Source organism: Ochotona princeps, chromosome 10 (assembly GCF_030435755.1).
Source record: "Ochotona princeps isolate mOchPri1 chromosome 10, mOchPri1.hap1, whole genome shotgun sequence".
In the NCBI taxonomy this organism is placed as follows: domain Eukaryota; kingdom Metazoa; phylum Chordata; class Mammalia; order Lagomorpha; family Ochotonidae; genus Ochotona; species Ochotona princeps.
Window position 1 is genome coordinate 56,351,890 of NC_080841.1, and position 18,957 is coordinate 56,370,846.

The 18,957-nt window shown below is 41.8% G+C and overlaps 1 protein-coding gene across 17 annotated transcripts in view; it reads right to left on the reverse strand.

Annotated features, from left to right (window-relative positions):
- CELF2 (CUGBP Elav-like family member 2) overlaps positions 1-18,957 on the reverse strand; it is a 557,307-nt gene that overhangs the window by 163,676 nt on the left and 374,674 nt on the right. For 16 of the 17 annotated variants that reach the window (XM_058669492.1, XM_058669491.1, XM_058669481.1 and 13 more), the window contains one exon: positions 18,060-18,256. In XM_058669492.1, the coding sequence (XP_058525475.1) occupies positions 18,060-18,256 (197 nt within the window). Of the gene's footprint in view, positions 1-18,059; positions 18,257-18,425; positions 18,660-18,957 lie in introns of those variants that run through there. The other variant, XM_058669489.1, reaches the window with a different exon arrangement.

Consider the following 18,957-nt stretch of genomic DNA (forward strand, 5'->3'; position numbering starts at 1 on the left):
CAATGTAAAGGTTTAGGAGTGGAGGCTGTTCAGAAAAATTACACAGATTGAATTCCTCGGGCGCCATTTACCTCACTGCATCAGTTTCTTAAGCTTACGCTTCTCCCTCTGTTAACTGGGAACCAAAGTATTCACCTCACAGGACTACTGTGAGAAAATACACTAGAACAAGGCTATGTACGGTAAGGCCTTACTAAAGGGCCCAGAATATAGCTTGTTAATATTAGTTATCATCATTATACTTGATAACACTGAGGGTTGCTTTTACATTTAGCCAGCAGATCATCTGTTTCGAGCTGTTAATGGGAGATAATGTCATGCTGTAATGGCTTATTGACCTCAGAACTTGAGTTTTCTAATTTGGAGGAGATTAGGTACAATATCAATTTATTATGTGTCAAGCATTGTTCTGAGGGCTGACTTAATCTCACTGAATAACTGTTCATTTCACAGATGAGGAAACTGAAGCATTGGGAAATCAAGATTACAAGATTGCTGGAGGGATCAGCCACCAGACATTTGATCTCCAAGATTCAGCTCTTAATCACTACCACTGTGCCTTTCAGTTCTACCACAATTCAATTCCATTCTTGCACCTATTTTTTTTTTTACACTGGAAGCTGACACTGTATGTGATAGACAAAGGGTAAAACAAAGTTCCACATGGCATGGACCTAGAGCGACTGTTAAGTGCTTGAATCGTTGCCTTGCATGCACCAGGATCCCATAAGGGAGCAGGCTATTCCATTTCCCATCCAGCTCCGTGCTTGGCCTGAAGAAATGCCTAGCTCCTGGCTTTGGGTTGGCTCAGCTTCGGGCACTGTAGCTGCTTGGGGAGTGAATCAGTGGAGGAAGATCTTACTCTCTGTTTCTCCTCCTCTCTGTATATCTGACTTTCCAATAAAAATAAACAAATCTAAAACAAATACATATTTCTTTTAAAGATTTACTTACTTTTTAAAAATCTTTAAAAAAAAAAAGATTTACTTATTTACTTCTGTCTACTGATTCACTCCCCAAGTGGCCACAACAACCGGAGCTGAGGTGATCCAAAGCCAGGAGCCAGGAGCTTCTTCCAGGTCTCCCTCATGGGTACAGGGTCCTAAGGCTTTGCGCTGTCCTCGACTGCTCTTCCCAGGCCATAAGCAGGGAGCTGGCTGGGAAATGGGGCCGCCAGGACATGAACTGTAACCCATATGGGATCCTGGCAGTTGTAAGGTAAGGACTTTTGCTGCTAGGCTACCGTGCTGGGCCCTAAACAAATACATCTTCCAAAAAAAAGTTCCATATGATAAAGAGGATAAGCAAAACAAGAAAAAGAAGAGACTCAAACATCAAATGTAGAGTTTGTATGGAGTTTTACAACTTACAAAACTCTTGCACTTTCTTGATCTATTATTTATTTATTTTTTCATTTGGGCCCCAAATGCGTGACAACTGCAAACAGACTAATACATGAGTTCCGTGTAAGAAACAACTGAGCCATATATGCTTGGGAGTGTTGTCAGAGATGACTGGGGGGAGGGTGGGGAGGGGAAGGAGGCTATAGTAGACATTTGTTTTTGTTTTGGATTTGTGCTGATATGGGTGTATGTGATATTTCTACATACCTAATAAATTTTACTATTTGGAAACTTGATTTTAGCATGCACTTGGCAAGATGTTATTCAAGTTGCACAACTCTGATGTTCCTTCTTCCTATTGGCACACTAGTTATTCTTTACTGGGTCAGAGAACTTCCAGAAAAAAAAAAAAGAACAATGCTACCCTCTGCCCACATTACACACACACACCCTCATAAACTCCACCCTGAATAGGTTCTGTGATCTGGGCCACATCTTCTATGTTTATATTCCTCAGGACACTACACACTGCTTGGTACTTGAGGCAATCAACATATGTCTTCAGAATGTATAACAGCAGCACTCCACTCTGCGGTAGTAACTGTGTCAAAAATGTGTAAATTATGTTGGATCAGAGAGGCAGCTCTGAGTTCATTCATCCGATCTGCAGCAATTTCTAATGTCTTTTCCAGGCACTGAGCTAGGCACAGAAACTTCAGAAATACAGAACGTACTTTTCTAGCAAGTGATGTCGTCAAAGATCCTCAAAAAGCGAGTATTCTAAATGCAAAAGATGTTTCAAAATGGGCTCTAACATCATGTGCCTATGTTTATTTGAATAAACACTAAGAAAGAAAAAGCAGGTGGCTTTTTTTTTTTGCAACTTCATATATGACATTTAGGCTTTAAAGTCATCAGGCACACACATGGTTTAGGTAAAAGAAGTGGAAAGATTGTAAACTACTCTGAAGGATGAGTTAGATTTTTAATACAGGTCAGCAATTTTCCCTAAGATTATCAGCTTTGCTCAGAATTACATTTAATCTTTGTCTCAGGTTCCTTTTCGATAAAATGGGGTAATTTTCTTGGGGCTGTGTAGGAAGTGGCTAGAGGGCAAGGGAGGATGCGATATGGCTGAATGGTTTCCTGGCTTTGAAGTGTTCTAAAAATACGGCATTTTCATTGCAAACATGTGATGGAATATGTGTCAACACAGCATTCTGTGTTGCTAGGGCAGCCCGACCAATAGTTTTAGGTGTACTCAGGCAGCTCGTCAGCTAATGCACGGGGACAGAAAGCCACAGAGCCATAGGCCCTCTCTTATCTCCTAAGCATTCTTGTCTTTCTGCAGACATGTGGCAGGCCCTCCAACTGCTGATTAGTCTAGGTTAAACAATCAAACTCTGTAATTTGATGAAGACTCTTCTTTTTGCCTCTTAAGCTGTCACAAATTTATTTGCCTTGGAATTTAATCTGCAGCATAAAAGCCTGACATGTCCCACTTAAAAACTGTACTCCTAAATACAGATTAGAGTGCAATTAGGTAGAGAGGAAAGCCAAAAAATGCGATTAAAAACTGTGTCTTTAATTTATTCATTGCCTTTCCTCAAGTCCTTTTCTTCCTCTACAGAGATTAGAATGAAGTCTTGGCTTTGGAAGCATTTCTTTTGTGGGAACAGGATTTGGAGGAAGAATTTCACATTTGCCACCTCTAGAGTTGAATGCAACCCATATTGGACTTGCAAAACAGTTAAGATCCCTCGCCACCTGCCAGCTGTATGGTGGCTTGTGTAAAATGAACTGGTGGTCACAATCCAATTCTCATTAGACAGATGTCCACTTCACAAAGAGGGCACCAAGCTCAGCAGTTTGTTTGGCACAGAGGAGATGGATCGGGGCATGTGGGCATGGACTACACGCTCTTTTTTTTTTTAAGACTTTTATTTATTTTTATTACAAAGTCAGATATACATAGAGGAGGAGAGACAGAGAGGAAGATCTTTCTTCTGTCCGATGGTTCACTCCCCAAGTGAGCCGCAACGGCCAGTGCTATGCCAATCTGAAGCCGGGAACCAGGAACCTCTTCCGGGTCGGTCTCCCACATGGGTGCAGGGTCCCAAGGCTTTGGGCCGTCTTCAACTGCTTTCCCAGGCCACAAGCAGGGAGCTGGATGGGAAGTGGAGCTGCCAGGATAATAACCGGCGCCCATATGGGATCCCGGAGCGTTCAAGGCGAGGACTTTAGCCACTAGGCCACTATGCCTGGCCCAACACGCTTTTTTTAAAAAAAAAAAAATTTGCCTAACAAGGTTGCTTACTCAATTGTACGGAATCAAGCCAGAGGAAATATGGCAGGTAGCACGGCAACAGTTCTGAGACTCACACTTTGTGTTCCTGGATCCAACCAACCTGCATGCCTAAAATGCTTTTCCAATATTGTTGTTTTTATTCTGCTACGAAGCTGTTTTCCAAATGTTGGCTGTGTTTTACTAAGCCACATGGTAGTTGTCTTTTAAGATCATTGCTAGGACACACTGACTTCACTCAGGGATTGATCGGGATTGCAACTGCTTGCAAGGCTCGCATCAGCTTCCATTGCAATATGAGGAAAAGGCTTCAGTGAGCAGTGCAAGGATCTCCTTTGCCTTTCCTGGGTTAACTGGCAACCTCCCTTAAAAGAGCAAGCCACTGTTGAATTGTAATGAGAAAGGGCCAGCTGGTCCTTTATTACAAAATGTAACTACCTACCCAGAAATCCATTACTACTTTACAGAGGATTTAAAGAACTAAAGCCTGACTCAATCTAGACACTGAAACTAAACTGGCCTGTTTGGAAAAGTGTTCCCAGCAAAGCAAGAGAGTGCACAGTTTAAGCAGTTTTTTTTCTCATTGATTTTTCTTAACTCATGTAAACATTTCTGTTTATAGCTATTTTTAACAACCTAATATTTTTTCTTTAAGTTCATACACACAAAAAACTGAAAATTAAGCTAACCATTATTGAAAATTTTAAGAATCAACACAAAAACAGAAAGATACAAATTTTTACTTTCTTATGCTATGTTGCATACACCATATAACATAGTTAGCAAGCCTACTCAGAATTGCTATCTACTGCTGCAATATGTCTCCACTAAATAGCATGTAAACATCTATTCAGGGATAGCTTAGTAATGTAATTTTGAAGAGATGGACACTTTGTTAGAGACAGGTGTGTCTGAAAGTGAGTGTTAACATGTGTTAACATGTTTACTTCCTTCCCAATGTTGTGATTCTTGTATTAATTGTGTTAGCAATACTTTGCTCAAAGCAACTGTCCCTCCACAAGCTTCTGAAACCACAGCTGATTCTGGGTGGGGAGTGAGACAATGAACTTCCTCTTCTTCTGGTTACAGAATATTGCTATATTGCTCTAAAACCAAGCCACCATCCTGCGAACTGAGTACAAGCTGGCAACAAGAGGCTTGTGAAAGTGGGAAGATCTGTGATAAACGCTGAAGCATAACTCAAAAGTAATCTTGCTGATGGAAGTGAAGTGGCAGTGTTATTTCTGAACAAACTATACAGCAAAGTCTGTGTGCCAAAGACAAATCAAAAGCTAAAAGACCCCCAAAGTCCAGTACAACATGAAAAACACAGTCCAATATGCCAAGCAATGTAACATGAAGGTCTATAGTGATGAAGGCATGTCCATGCAAATTTGAGTTGAAGCAACATGATTAGACATGGAATAATTTTGAAGGAGTCTGTAGTTTTCAAGGGTAGACTCTAGGTGAACAGTCTACAGGAGGTCCCCTATCATCCCTGATTCTTAGTTACTAAATATTTCTTTCTGTCCACCTTCACACTCTTTCCCTAGAAATCGTTGGTTTTTATCAACTACCTTTTCCCCTTGATTCATTCTACCAATTTCTTTCCTTGTCCCAAGTAATGCTGACACAAACTGTGCATGTATCCTAGCAACCTGTTTGGAAAAAAACCCACTGTAAGATTTCTCTGCACAAATATTTAAAATAATATGTATTGCTTATGAAATCAGACAGCATTACTGCCGTTGCTATTTATCACTGCTTTTTTTATTATCTCTACTACTTACTACCTTTTACTCAGTGCCCATTGTATACTAGGCATTTTACCGAACAATTTACGTTTAACATTTCATAAATAATTTATCTCTCTGGAGGCCATCACATAGGTAATACAATGACTGGAGGGAAAATTCAGGATTCCAATTTAAAAAAAAACTAACTTCAGTATATCACAAAGTTTAAAACGTACATGTGAGCAACAGACACATACACACCATCCTATGATGGTTTAGAATCGAGGTTTGGAGCATCTGGACTGTGGACCGTATAAGGTCCACCATGTCATTTGGAGAGGCCCTGCCAATGCGACTACAGGCAGAACTTGAAATTCAATGAATTTGGTTCCTCCCTGGTGGTCTAGTCGTTAGGAAATTCAATGAATTTGTAGCAGGTTTATTTTTAAGCTGATAGTTTGGTGTGGTATGCAAATGGTGTTACAAATATCCAAATGGTCCTTGGCAGGAAAAAGTTCCCCACCCCTGGAGGTTACCAGTCATTCTTTAGTGTCCAGTGGCTCTAACTCCATTATGGAGGGGTTGGCAATTCTTTCTCAGAACACTGTACAGACTGCTGTCATAATGAAAAGGGGAAATGAGATCCACTTTGACGCTAACACTGATGTCCTAACTATGATAATAAGAGCTTACAAACTTCATATCCTCAGAGTTAAAGGAGAATCTCAAGTTCATTTCTAAAACTTTAGTCTCTATTTGTTCTAAGTTGTTCACATGGCGTGCAAAGAAGAAAAAGAAACTGGAAATGAAGAGAAAAGAAATGACATGAATGCCACTGAGGAAAAAAGCCTGACACCCAGTATCACAAGATCTTGGTTCCCTTAACTTGGGGACTTTAATTTTCATTTTCTCAACAGCACAGGACTCTCACACTTTCTTGAATGCATTACCCAAATCACACACAAAAAAACCCCAAGTACACGTATAAACACACACATGCATGTGCACATGTGTGAGCACACACACACATACACATAATTAACGATGCTAATTCAAAAGCTCTGCATTCCCAAAGAATTCAGTTCTCTTGAATACCCACAGATTTTTCCATTTCAAACAAAAACATGTGACTGGTTAATCTTTATATTCTCAGCAAAACTAGTATATAGTTTCTTACATATAGCGGCCATCAACAAATATTTATTGGGGACCAGCATTGCGGCATTGTGGGCAAAGCTGCCATCTGCAGTGCTGGTGTCTTGTATTGGGTGCTGGATCCTGGCTTGGCTGCTCCACTTCTGATCCAGCTCCCTTCTAACGGTCTGGGGAAAGTAGCAGCAGAAAGCCCAATTGATTGGGCACTGGCCACCCAGATGGGGAACTCAGGTGACACTTTTGGCTTCAGGTTGGTTCAGCCTTGGACACTGTGCCATCTACAGAGTGAACCAGAGGATCTCTGCAACTCTTTCAAAAAAATCCTAAACAGACAAAAACTGGTCAACTGATCAGTACTTTGGTAAACGTAGTGTTAACTCTACGGGACACATGTTTTGTTGTGTATGAAATTTAACATTAGACCAGACCCAGGACTTTTAGAGATACCGTCAACTCCCAATCACAGTTTCACAGGAGCTATGCAGTAAGGCTCACAAGAAAGCTTAAGAAGGTCCACTGCCTAGGCCTGGGGATCCACCTGCCCCCCGCCACCTCCTTAACTTTCAAAAGGTGCTCTAAGTTCACCACCTCTTCTGTGTAAAAGCTTTGCTCCAACTCTTACTTTGCCTGCTGTTTCAACATTTTAAGTCTAAGCAGCAGAATCCCAGGGTTTAGCATTAATTGAAAGAGCTTATCTATATATAGCTTTACTTTGCACTTTAGCATCTTCAAAACTTCAATCATACTCTCTTCTTTTTTTGACAGCACAATCCCTCCTTTTCATGTCTCGCTCCAGCCTTTCCCCCTTTTCATTCTCATGACTCAATGCTCTCAGGCTTTTGAAGTTAACCTTGCAGACCCTTCCACACAAGTTCACCTTCCTGGACCTTTGTGATTCATGCTGCTCTCCTTTGGAACCCCTCCATCTCCTTGATATATCTTCAATAACATCGCCTAAATATCGGGCACAGTGTCCTAGAAAGGAGCTGAAAAGCTGTTGGTTAAAAGTGGTGAATTACCTGTTGTTCGATTCTTGGTGTCTGCCATCATCATTTGTAATGTTTAGCATTTTGGGGACAGTTGTGACCATTAGCTTCTTAGCGGCCTCATTTTCTATGCTTTTCCCTCTGCTGTTTTTCTTTCTACATGTCTGGGATGCAATCTCCATTTAGTTGTACTAGTTAGGGAAAGGCATTTTATTTACTTTCCTTCTTTCTATCTGGAATCGTAAATATGACCATTCCTGAAGTTAGCTGGAGAGAGACTGTGAACACTGTTGGGAAACAACAAAGACCATTGTGATGACAGAAGCTTGGGCCCATATGCAGGTCAGGCTGCAGAATTTGCCCTACATAAATTCACGGCCTAACACATCTCAGAATAGTACTTTAAAGTGATCAGATTTTGGGTCAGTGAAAGAGTACTGTGAGAAAATAGTTTTCCTCAATCTTTGCATTCCTTTTCTCTCAATCCAATGTGTGCTTCTGAAGTGGAAACAGAGAAATGATACTCCTTTGTTCTACATGCTGATAATTGTCCCAGGTCTATTTTATGAATTTCTGCAATCTGAATTAACACCAGAATGTGGAAACTAGACCAGGGACTTCTCTTTCAGTAATTTCCATAGAGAGTGGAACAATATTGATCCTAACCATCCATTCCTGTGCTGCCGCTTCTGTCATCTCCATCCTCCCCGCCCGCTGGTTTCACTATTACAATCTGTCCACGTGCAGCTCCTTTTGCCAGTTATACCAAAACTCATTCCTGTGCTTGCTACCTATAGGTATTTCTCTACAAGATTCAGGGGAAAAGAGGCCTTGATAAATCCATGTACGTCAAGAACTATAATCCACACAGCAGTTTCGCCTTCGTTTTCTTTTCTTAAAAATATATAGCTCTTATCTAAACCCATTTAAAAACATCTCCAGACATCTGAAGACTGATTCTTTAATAAGCTTAACTAGCCTAGTTCACTGAAAGTTTCTCTACTGTGATATCTAATAAATCACTAAGATACCTACTACATAAACTATTTCCCACTGACATTTTCAAAACCCAACAACACACTATCAACCATAATTTCTGTTACCAGAACATAGATCTTATTTTAAAATTACATCATTTTGATTAGTTTCCCTTTTGTTTTTGACATTTGGCCAACTATTACTATTTTTTTAAATATCTTCTTAGTTTCCAATGCTTTTAAGGGCCACAATGATTATTCTGTATGTATTTATGGTGGTATACCATGGCATACCTGTGTTTAACTGGAGGGCAATTTTTTTCTTGAAAAAAGTTTGGGTCAGACTATAAATGAAAATTAACGGCCTCTGATTAAGTAAAATCAAGATGAGAAACACAGAGACCTCAGGCCTCAAATTTTGTTAACATCTGGAGCCATTCATTCAAGGATGGAAGAATCTTTTAAGAAACTATTAGCATAGATAATTATTAATTGTGCTAATAGCATTTTATATTTTATCATGGCTGGAACTATTAAACTTCAAAGGATATGAATAATTTCATGTACACTTTTTTAAAAACATGAAATGCAGAGAGAGGCAGAGAGAGAGAGAGCTCCTAGCCAATGGCTTACACTCAGATGCCTGAAAACAGCTACAGCTGAGTCAGGCTGGAATGCGCAGCCAGAACACGAACCAGGTTACTTCTGTGGGTACTGGGGACTCAACTACTTGCGCCATCACGTGCTGCCCCTGAGGCTGTGCCTTAGCAAGAAGGTCGAATCAGAAACAGACATGATATCCAAACCTACACACTCCAACGTGGAATGCAGGTATCCCAAGTGGTAGCTTCATTGCTATGCCAAATACAGGCTCCTATACTAGCAGTCTGAACACCTCTACAACATAACAAAGGTCAATTTTAAACTTTCTTTAGAAGTAATGTTTGGAGGAAGAAAGTCAATACTTTCAACTTACTACCTGATAATCTGGGGCCTTAGAACAAAGGCAGCGAGGGAGGGTAGGTGGTGCTAAGGCAGCTCTCAGGTCAGAGTAACTCACAGCTCTCTGTCTACCTTAGAAACTGGACTTCTCATTTCTGAAGGATCAGTTTCATAATTGCCTCACAGTATGGTAAACCAGAGTGTATAATTATGCAACCATTGGGAGAGAACCTGCAATGTGGAGAAATCTCATTGGGTGCAATTAAAAAGGCAAATGAGGTCTCCAGGCAGGCAAACTATAGATGTGTCCCATGGCAAACACAAATAGTGAGTTGACCTAGATTTCACTTTTTAAATCAACCTGTAATATGTGCTGGAGGGATTCAAAGAGACTTAAGAGTTAAACCAAGAAGTTCTAAGTGTTTTTGTTTTGTTTTCTTTTTTTTTCTTCTTTCCTCTTCCTGTGCATTTTCTAGCAAACATCTCGGGTTCTACTTTTGTCTAGAGGCTGTTCTCGTAATTCTTCTGCTACTCTGAATTAAGAAAGGCAAATGTACTGGGACAAGACAATTGGGTACTAGCTGAAGTCACAATGTCCTAGGCAGAAGAGAAGACGATAAAATGGTCAAAAGTAGCCTTGAGTTATTTCTTGTTTTCTTTGATACTGACTTTGATGTTGGCTTTGTGTCTACTGTGTCTCCCTTTTACCTTTCTTCTTTTTTCTTTCCAGAGATGTAAGGATCAAAATGTACCCATGATAGCGGTTATCTGCCAGGGAGAAGACACTGCTCGAAAGAAATGAACAGAAACTCACTAGATAAAGTCCAGTCATTCATTTCCAAAGCATGAGGCCCTTAAAGGAATTCCTTCTTTTTATTTTCAATTTAACTGAAGAGGCAGAAACAGCTCCATCTACTGAGTCTCTTCCAAATACAAGCAACCGCAAGGGCTGGGTGAGGTGCAATGGCCAAGTCAGATAGCCACTTGTGAATGAATTTCTTCTTGCTGCAACTCAAAGGAAACAAGTATGATATTTCTCCAAGTTTATTTCAATTGATGGTATCTGTATGAGTCACAATAACGAAGAACGCCATTTCAAAATGAGTATTTTCAATATATTGAAATATAACCACGTGGGACACTAGTATATCTACCTTTCACAAGGAAGTAATAAGGATGTCTGCATGCAGAGATCTAAAAAATCAGGTTTGTCCCATAGTCCTCAGTCAGCCAACAATGTCATCGTAAGTAACAGATTTGTGTTAATTCAAGAATAAAGTATCCTTGTTGCAACCCATTGAGGGAACACTATCAAAACCGGGGTTGTAGATGTGGCATTCCTGTGGGACTGCTGGTGGTTCAAATCCTGGCTGCTCTATTTCCAGTCAAGTTTCCTGTTAGTATATCTAGAGGGAAGGAGTCACTCACATGGGGAATCCAGATGAAGTTTCTGGCTCCTGAATTCAGCCTGGCCCGGCCCGGCCCGGCCCGGCTATTGCCAGCCACGTGAGGAAGGATTAGCAGATGGAACACAGATCTCCCTCTCTCCCTCCCTCTGTCTTTACAAATAAGTTAACCAATCTTATAAATAATAATAACCAAAAAGCACTCCCACAATCTAGGGTAGCAAACCTAATTCTCAAGGAAAGAAATTCTGTCCTCTGCTAACTCCTAAGATTTAAAGGGGGCATGGATTCACCTTCCTTCATTTTGAATGCTACCTCGATTACTAGTTTTGAGATAATATTGTTTCAATGAATGGGTCCCAAATTCACTTTGATTGCTGAAGCAAAATTTGTGACAATATTTTTTTTTTTCAAAAAGAAAAGAAAGGCATGAAGCATGGAGAGGCACTTCTGTTCTGTCACGCCAGTGCTCCAACACCATCCCATGTATAGAAAGGCAAGGCCAAGCATGTTCTCGCTAAGTCTTCAACAATTCAAAAGAGAAGTATAAAGTTTCTAAGATTATTAACTCTCCTGATACTAGAAGCATTCGCATTTGTTGTCTTCACGAATAAGTGAAACAGCTCTGTGATGAAGATTATTTCTCTTTTATGGATAAAGGAATTAAGGCTCATTTGTTAAACTGTCGTGTAGTAATAAATATCAGCCTACTCTCGTTCTACCAAGTGCAGCAGAATCCTCTGCTGAGCACTGGTCCTCTGACAAATTATGAAACATAAAATTTAGGTTCTGATGCCACTTACTCATCTTCTTGCCTCTCCTTTTTGGTTCACTGCCCAACATCCTAGACTTAAGTCTTAAAAAATTGTCATTACTCTAAGCTACAGAGATATCAGGAAAAAACTCAACGAGCTGGATTTTATTAGTAAATTCTTGAAGACTTATGTAAGACCTGTAAAATGGAAAGAAACAACTTACTATGATAGTCTAATGTGAGCAGAACCAGTCCTTGGGGTCATCACAACTGGAGCCTGACCAAAAAACATGAAAGAGCAGAAGTATCGAAACTACCTCCAACAGCTGTCTTATTTTGAAACTTAAAGATAATATTTTTTTCCCAAAGGAAGCATGATTAATTTTGGTTCCACCCTGAAAACTCTGGGCTTCAAGCACACAGGGCTGCAGCTGTCCAGCAGTTACGCCATGAACTCCCAATATCTTTCAAGAAAAGAGGAAGTTTTGTTCTTTGGGCTGTGCTACACAGTGACAGCCAACAAGCCACTTCCCTTGTCTGTGTCTTCTGGCTGAGAAGATGCCAAAAGAGAGACAGTAAAATATAACCAACAAAGCTTTAACTTGGGGTCAAGGTTCCATTCCTCTCTTCCAATCTCAAAGGTTAAATGATTTTTAACTTTGTCACTTAGTAAAATCAAAGCAACAATGTTTAGCCAATTAAAACCAACATGAAACAGCATTCCTTACAGAGTATGGGTCTTCTGTGAGTTATGGCTATTGATTATATTTTTTATTAACCAAAATATTAAGGGAGTGATTATCTAAGGAGCATATTGTACCTACCACTTGTAGGTTCCAAATTTGTTTTCATTTGAACACCATCCCCATACCTGCTGCTACTTCCACTGTACCTCAATCTCTAACAACAAATCTCTCCCCCAGACTAGTTACCCCCACTTTGAACTTCACTTTAAACCTCAAGGACAGCATTTCAACACATCTGCTGCCCTTCCTGACCTGTCTTCTCTGCCCTGAGCACCTTCAAGTCTAGTTTTTCTTTTCTTCTGTTTCTCTACTCACTCACAGTCAGACAATCTGGAACCAGAATCACCAGAGCCTACTCTCAAGTGAAACAATCTAATTTTAATTGGGTCTTTCCAGTTCTCCAATAGTTCTGCTATTCTTTCCCCTACTGGATTTTCCAGAGTAGTCATTTTAAAACCTTTCCAGTCTATGAAGGTCTTTGATCAGCCTTCCTAGAAATGTACCATCTACTGAGAAAACTGAAGGCATCTTTATTAAATATCTCCTGGTTCCATGTATCACACTGAAATTTTATGCTGTTTCCTAACTACTCTGCTATTTCAAGTGAATCATCTTAACAGTGTTCCCATGTACTCTTCAGCATTTTTTTCTGCTTTTCTTTTTTTACCCAATACCCTGATTCAGGTCTACCCTACACTTTCTGATATTTATTTCGCTCTTCTCTCTCTCTCTCTCTCCTTTTTTAATCATTTGTTTGGCTGGTGGGTGGGGGTGGAGGTGTTAAGAGAGAGGAGGAAGGACAGCAGCACTATGATAGAACACGCTAATGTGTTACCCACTACATCCTAGATCAGAGTGCCCAGAATCTAGTCCTGCTTCGCATTCCTTGGGAAGCAGCAGATGACGGCTCAAGTGCTTCGGTCCCTACGATCCCATGTGTGAGATCCAGATAAAGAGCTCCTGCTTCCTGTCTTTGGCCTGATCCAGCCCTAGCTGTTGAAGGTATTTTGGGAATGAGCCAGTGGATTGAAGATATTGCTGTCTCTCCCTCATTTTGCCTTTCAAGTAAATAAAAAGTAAACATTACAAATCCTTAAAAAAAAGGAAGGGAAAGAGCTACATGTGGTAAGTCATCTTTTTTTAATGACTAGAGCACTAGAAAGGGGAGTCTACATTCACTATCCCACATGAACACTCTAGGTAGTTTCCTTCCACCCTTGTTATGAGATGCTACCAAATCTTCCCATCACTGAATCCAGCGTTCCCCTCCCCACCCCCTGGTCCCTTTCCGCTTGTATCCTTCCTGACTTCTCTGTGGCACCACACACTTAGCACAATCAAAACTTAACATACTAGTACTCCTCCATCCCCGCCATTTATGATCTCTTTCCTGTTTCTCTGCTAAGGCAAAGTCGCTCAGGGGGGTTGTCATCAAGCCTTACCCTCACCCCCCCCCGTCCCCTCCATTTCCATGGAAGACAACATCCTTATAACACAATTCAAGATACTGTGCTAGTTATTTCTGCTTACATATCCTTCCTAGACCCTTGATGTTTAACAAAGACATCCAAATATTTTAGCCTCAGAGTTACGGTCCTGTGCGAGCTGGGCTTAGTCTATGGTTCCAGGCTTCACTGGACTTCCCTTCTTTCCTTTCATTTCACATATTTCACATTTTCTCTGAACTCTGGAAGAATTCAGTCCCAGCACTCACATTGTACTCTTTTAGCTGAATGACTAAACCAAGTCAGTCCATTTACTTGTAATGTTCAGCATCTCTTTACAGAAATCCTATTAGCGTTTTCAAAATTTGAGTAACAGTGACATCTTTACCTATATTTTGAAAGCTGTGAGTTACTTAATACTTCTCTGAATTCCATGCTATTTTTTTTTCTTACTCTTAACTTGCGCTCTTCTACATTATAGTTGCTTGTGAACTTACATTACTGGCTCCATTCGATTTTTTTTTTAAAGATTTTATTATTATTATTGGAAAGCTGGATATACAGAGAGGAGGAGAGACAGAGAGAAAGATATTCCTTCTGTCCGATGGTTCACTCCCCAAGTGAGCCGCAACGGGCATGTACGCGTCAATCCGATGCCGGGACCAGAAACCTCTTCCTGGTCTCCCACGCGGGTGCAGGGTCCCAAAGCTTTGGGCCGTCCTCGACTGCTTTCCTAGGCCACAAGCAGGGAGCTGGGTGGGAAGTGGAGCTGCCGGGATTAGAACCGGCGCCCATATGGGATTCCGGGGCTTTTCAAGGCTTTAGCCGCTAGGCCACGCCGCCGGGTCCTGGCTCCATTCGATTTTAAGTTCTTAGAGACAGTGAATACTGTGACAACAGTTGACATGATAACAAGTTCCTATAATTTTGTAGTTCTGTGCAAAGCAGTACTAGATTAGCTCAGAAACCTTATAAAGACGGTCACCACTTTCAGATGACATTGAGTAATATACCCCTAAAACCAATATCAAGGAAGTAGAATTAGAAATTGAATTTAGAAATGTCTGATTTCAGAAACCACGTTCCTAATTACCACGTGATATTCCTCACTAACCACACTCAGTGAATAACCAATGAATAAAACATGTCCTTCCCAAGTCATGTTAGATGGGATAGCTCATTTAGAGTTATCCCTAGGCCTGCTTGGTGAATACATACATCTACAGGGAGAAGAAACAGGTAGATCAGACTCTACCTCTTAAAAAATGATTTTAAAATAGGACAAGTTTTTGTGTCTCAAGACTCAACAGAATGTAAAACAGAAAACTCAAACCCACCCGGATTAGGTAATGGATTGACTTAGAAACATCAATGCTGGAAAAGCGATGACTTAAGGCCACTCTAAAGGCTCTACTTAGGTACGGTAAACTCCATTTAGAAATAGCCTCCAATAAAGCTAGTTTCTGACATGAGTCCTGTGAAAACATAATTGTACTGTGCTGACAGTCAGCATCCCCATAAATTTGGGGTGCTATTTTACATAGGAGCAGACAAATAATTCATGGCATACATGTAAATCAAAATAAAGAATGTGGTGGCTTCTCTCTGTATGTAAGCAGCTAACGGCTGTAATCCTCTGAGAGGAATGTCATTATACAGCTCAAATCCCATCACAACAAATACCTTTACAACAGAGATGTCTGTATAACAAAAATCCTTTCAAGCTTTGGCTGACAGCCCACATACTTCAAGCAATATTTGATGTGAGACTTGGAGTTCACAATAATGGGAATTGACCTGTATTTCCAAAGGTAAGATTTGAATGATTTCATCTGTAACTCCTATCCCATGATACCATGAGTAGGACTGATGTACAGTCTAAACCCATGAGTATAGAAACTAAACACAAAGATAGAAATGAAATCAACTTTGGTCTTCAAGGGCATATTTTCTTCCTTTCAGCTGGGGGACACTTATGTAAAGGAGAAGAGCTCTGACCCAAGCCCTGAAATGGAACAGGTCAGAGGGTGTTTGTGGTCTCATCTCACTGAGCGGTAAACTGGTGTTGCACATGATGATACATGAACTGTGTTCAAAGCTCCACTTTGTCACCCATTATCTGGGTAAACTGGGCTACATTTAAAAACATTTTAGGGGGTCTCAGTTTCCTCACCTTTAAAATGTGATGAGTACCTTGTATGTTCATGATTTTTAGCAAGGACAAAATAAGAACATATACAAATTTTGTAACACTGGGCCATGTGCTCAAACCAGCTATTTTTCTCATTTACTATGGGCTTTCACAAAGTATATTCACAAAATTAGCTACAGGACCTAATGAATGGCAGTTTAAAAAAAAAGCATAGTCTCTAATATAAGAATAATCTGGTGAAGATGTTCAAAGAAAGATATGGGGGAAAACAGAGAAAATGGGGAAAAAATTAGACCACATACAAAATGTAATTACTTGACTGAGAAAAGGGCATTTTTTTGGCCAAGGTCAGACATGCATATTCAAATAAAATGAAAGTAACCAGGCATCATCACGATAAATGAACTGTGGTCATTTTGTCAGAGATCATTTCGAAAAAAATGCTGACAAACCAAAATTCAGAGTCAAGTTTTCCTAGTCAAGGACAAAGTGTGGTTATTTCTCAAAAGCACAGTTCACTCCCTCTGTCCTAGTTCCTGCTGGGTGCCACTCCACGTGCTGCAGGCCTGGTCCTGGTGACTCTTCAGTTCTGTTCCTACACATCATACCATCTTTCCTTACTTCAGCACTGTGAGAGGGTAAGTCTTAAAACCAACTCCAGTATACTTTATTTGAGAAATGAGTAGGCAAGTAATTATAAAGTAAATTCTATTGGTTTTTAGATTAAAAAAAAAACCTTTTAAACTATGGAACAGTCAAGTTTGTGGCAACAGAATTCTATGTTTTCTCAAAAACAATTTGGTGTTTTGGCTTTGAGACAGAAGGCTGGAGTCTTAGGAATGTAATTTAAAGGCGACAGACTTATATTCCTCTGCAAAGTCCTGTCAGAACTCAGTGACTAAAGGGACTAAGAGATGACCAAACACATCCGAGTGACACCTGTCTTCTAGGATCGTCTAGTTCCACCGTTACACCTTGCCAACCAGAAAAGGCTCAGTGAGAAGTATCAGCCAACGTTCATGTGCCCAAGAGAAGTGTAGGTATAAGGCAAACCACAACGAGCTCTTCAGAGTTGTCAGGAGAAGTAACATAGAAATAATGCAAAACAGGCCAGCGGGGGTTTGGGGGGACATCAAGACACACAGAACGAGGAACCGTGAGGCCCACACCACGACAGACAAGTCTTGAGCAGAGAGATGGAGATCAAAAACATAGAAAGAGCAAAATTACTGAAGCGAGACGTTTAAAATGACAGAGGCCAAGTGGTAGCAGCCAGAAGAGATGTTTTTAAATCAGAGCCTGTAAAGTAGAACTCCAATAGGCAAAAGTGCCAACCAGGTACGATGGTTTTTTGGCCTCTATTTTAATAACTGCTACCTCCGCTCCCATCATTATCATCTTAAAATGGAGGCACTAACAGCCACCAGACTGCACACTTGAATCTTACCACTGATAAGGGCGTAAACCTCAAGCTTTCTGAAGGTGTGTTAACTACTTCAGGCCACTAGGGCGCTATTCTCTGGCTCCGAAAGGCACACTTTTCTTAATGACCCCTACCCAGGCTCCCCACCTCCCCAGGAGAGACACGGCTCTCTGAAAGTGAGCCTTTTCTTCCTCACACCAACATCACACTAAACAGTTTCATAAGGCATTGCCAGGTCCCCACAGGCTACAGAAAAGTGAAATACAATTGTCATTACATTGGCAATCATGGGAGGGTAGCAATAGAAAGAGTTAGCTACACACACACACACACACACACACACACACACACACACACACGGCTGAGAAACACTGTTCCTCAGGGGCAGCCGCCCCGCCCAGCAGCCGCCTCGAAAGTGACCTCCGGGGAGCCATCACGCGCCAGCACAGAGGCGCAGGCTGCGCTCTGGCCCTCGCTCGCTCCGGTTCCACCTGTCCCAGCGGGCAGCAGCGAGGCCGCCTCGGGGAGGAGCCCAGAGGAGCTGCCACAGCCCCAGCCGCTCCCCGCCGGCAAGCCCGCCCTCCCTCCTTCCCGCTGCCCGCTCTGCGCTGCGGAGCCCCCAGGACCCCCACCTGGTCACCTGAGTGTCCCCTCAGCCCCCCGCCCCCCACGCCCCATGCGGTCTGTACCTTTACTCTGGGGAGGGTTCTGACTCCGGTCCCGGAGGACGTTGATCTGGTAGACGGCTCCGTAAGGCTCAAAAAGTTCTTTCAGCTCCTTTTCTGACCATGACCTGGGGATCTGTCCGACAAACATCTTAATGGCATCTGGGTCTGGCTGGTCTGAGTGATCCAAAGCTCCGTTCATCTTGTTGGCTGTGCCGTTACTGTCAAAAACGGAACCGGGAGCCAGAGTTAGGGCAGCAGGGTGAGGGACAGGAAGAAAAAAAATAGTGGGGGGGGGGGAGGCGGAAGGAGGAAGAAGAGGAGCACGGGGTGGGGGAAAGTGCCTAATGATTCGCAGAAATGTGATGAACTAAAACAAAGCAGAGGCACCATTGAAGGTTGTTGCTCAGCGGCCGCCGGCGGGCGGAGAGGCTTTCACTGCATGCCGCTGTTGAGCATCACAGCCGGAGCACAGGGCAGCGCCCCGCCGGCTGTCACCCGGGGCGTGGACATCTCCAAACCCGGGCTTGCGAGGCAGCTGCAAGTTAAGTGCAGGTCTCGCTCTGCGAGGCTGCCATCAAGGCACTGGCGGCGGCGCTGACGACGTTATCAGCCCTACGCTGGCTAAGCTATCTCTGGCAAAGAAAGGCTAGGGCTGGATTTCTTCTCAATTTCTCTCTTCCCCCTTCCCCGCCCTTTTTTGGAAGACAGGAGAGAGGTGGTAATAATAAAGTCACATGGAAGGAAAATGAAACACTTGGCAGTCCGTCAGATGACTAATGCAAGATGCTGGTGATGAATTCGCAGAGTGCGCGAGCCATCCATGTGTGCATCAAATTAGTACGTTGTTGCTGCTCAGAATGGAAAGAGCTCTAGCTATGCAGCTCTGCGCAGCTGATTGGCTGCCCACGCTGGAGAAAAG